At 45.7% G+C, this 1,174-nt stretch overlaps 1 gene segment (V, D, J or C); it reads left to right on the top strand.

The window, feature by feature from the left end:
• The first annotated feature begins 276 nt into the window (after positions 1-276).
• Positions 277-819, top strand: LOC115825601 (Ig kappa chain V region 3368-like). The segment is given in 2 exon segments: positions 277-328; positions 518-819. Coding segments are annotated over 2 exon segments (354 nt in total).
• Positions 820-1,174: the final 355 nt, after the last annotated feature.

Here is a 1,174-nt window from a genome sequence, read left to right as displayed (position 1 = left end):
GTGTGTGTGTGTGTGTGCGTGTGTGTGTGTGTGTGTGAGTGTGAGAGTGTGTGTGTGAGTGTGTGTGTGTGTGTGTGTGTGTGTGTGAGTGTGTGTGTGTGTGTGTGTATGTGTGTGTGTGTGTATGTGTGTGTGTGCTTGCATGTGCATGTGTGTGTGTCTAGGAAGGGGAGAGTGTTTTGCATAGCTGTTCTGTCTCACTGCTCCACACACTTAAAGACTCCAGTGGTGGTCAGTGACTGTTCAGTTTTCTCAGAGTCACTGACACACAGCACAATGATGATGTCACTCATTCTACTGCTGGGGACACTGGGACTCCTCACTCAGGGTGAGATCAGCTAAAATCATTTCTCAGATCCTTTATTATCATTGTGTGTGAATATGATTTTATTCAGACAACATTTTACAGGGTTCATATCTGTTGTCCAGTTTACTGTTGTGCTGTTGGAGACTCAATAAATGTGTTTTATAATGCAGTGAAATATATTGATATTTTCTCTGTGTTGTTTATTTTCAGTGTCCTATCAGGAAACCCAGAGTCCTGAGTATCTGTCTGTTACTCCAGGACAGCAGGTTTCTATTCAGTGTACAGGGAGTAGTGGAGTAGGTAATGATCTCAGCTGGTACCTGCAGAAATCTGGAGAATCTCCTAAACTCCTCATTTATAAAGCAAACAAACGTCAGTCAGGAGTTTCAGATCGTTTCAGTGGAAGTGGATCTGAACCTCATTTTACTCTGACCATCAGTAACATCCAGGCTGAAGATGCAGGAGATTATTACTGTATGGGAGTCTACGGTGGTCCGGTGCTCACACAGTGATATAGAGTCGTTCAAAAACCTCCCTCAGTCAGACTGTACAGAGACTGCACTGCTGCAGCTGGGACCCACTGCAGGTGCTGAGTGGGAAGATAAGGACACGGGTCACTGAAGAGATGTACTGAACACACACACACACACACACACACACACACAAAGACACGCGCGCGCACACACACACACACACACACACACACACACACACACACAGCTGTGTTAGTGTCAGAGGATTTGGGGCTGTGACAGAGGGAGATGTTGAGAGTGAAACTCAGATTTGCATGTGCAGCTTCACCACACTCCCAGAATAGAGCAGCACTGTCCTCAGATGTTCACCCATCACTCAGGAGATTAGTGCATT

The sequence above is a fragment of the Chanos chanos genome, chromosome 12, assembly GCF_902362185.1.
Source record: "Chanos chanos chromosome 12, fChaCha1.1, whole genome shotgun sequence".
NCBI classification, from domain to species: Eukaryota; Metazoa; Chordata; class Actinopteri; order Gonorynchiformes; family Chanidae; genus Chanos; species Chanos chanos.
Note: the sequence above shows the minus strand (reverse complement) of the source record. Positions and strands in the feature narration are given on the sequence as shown.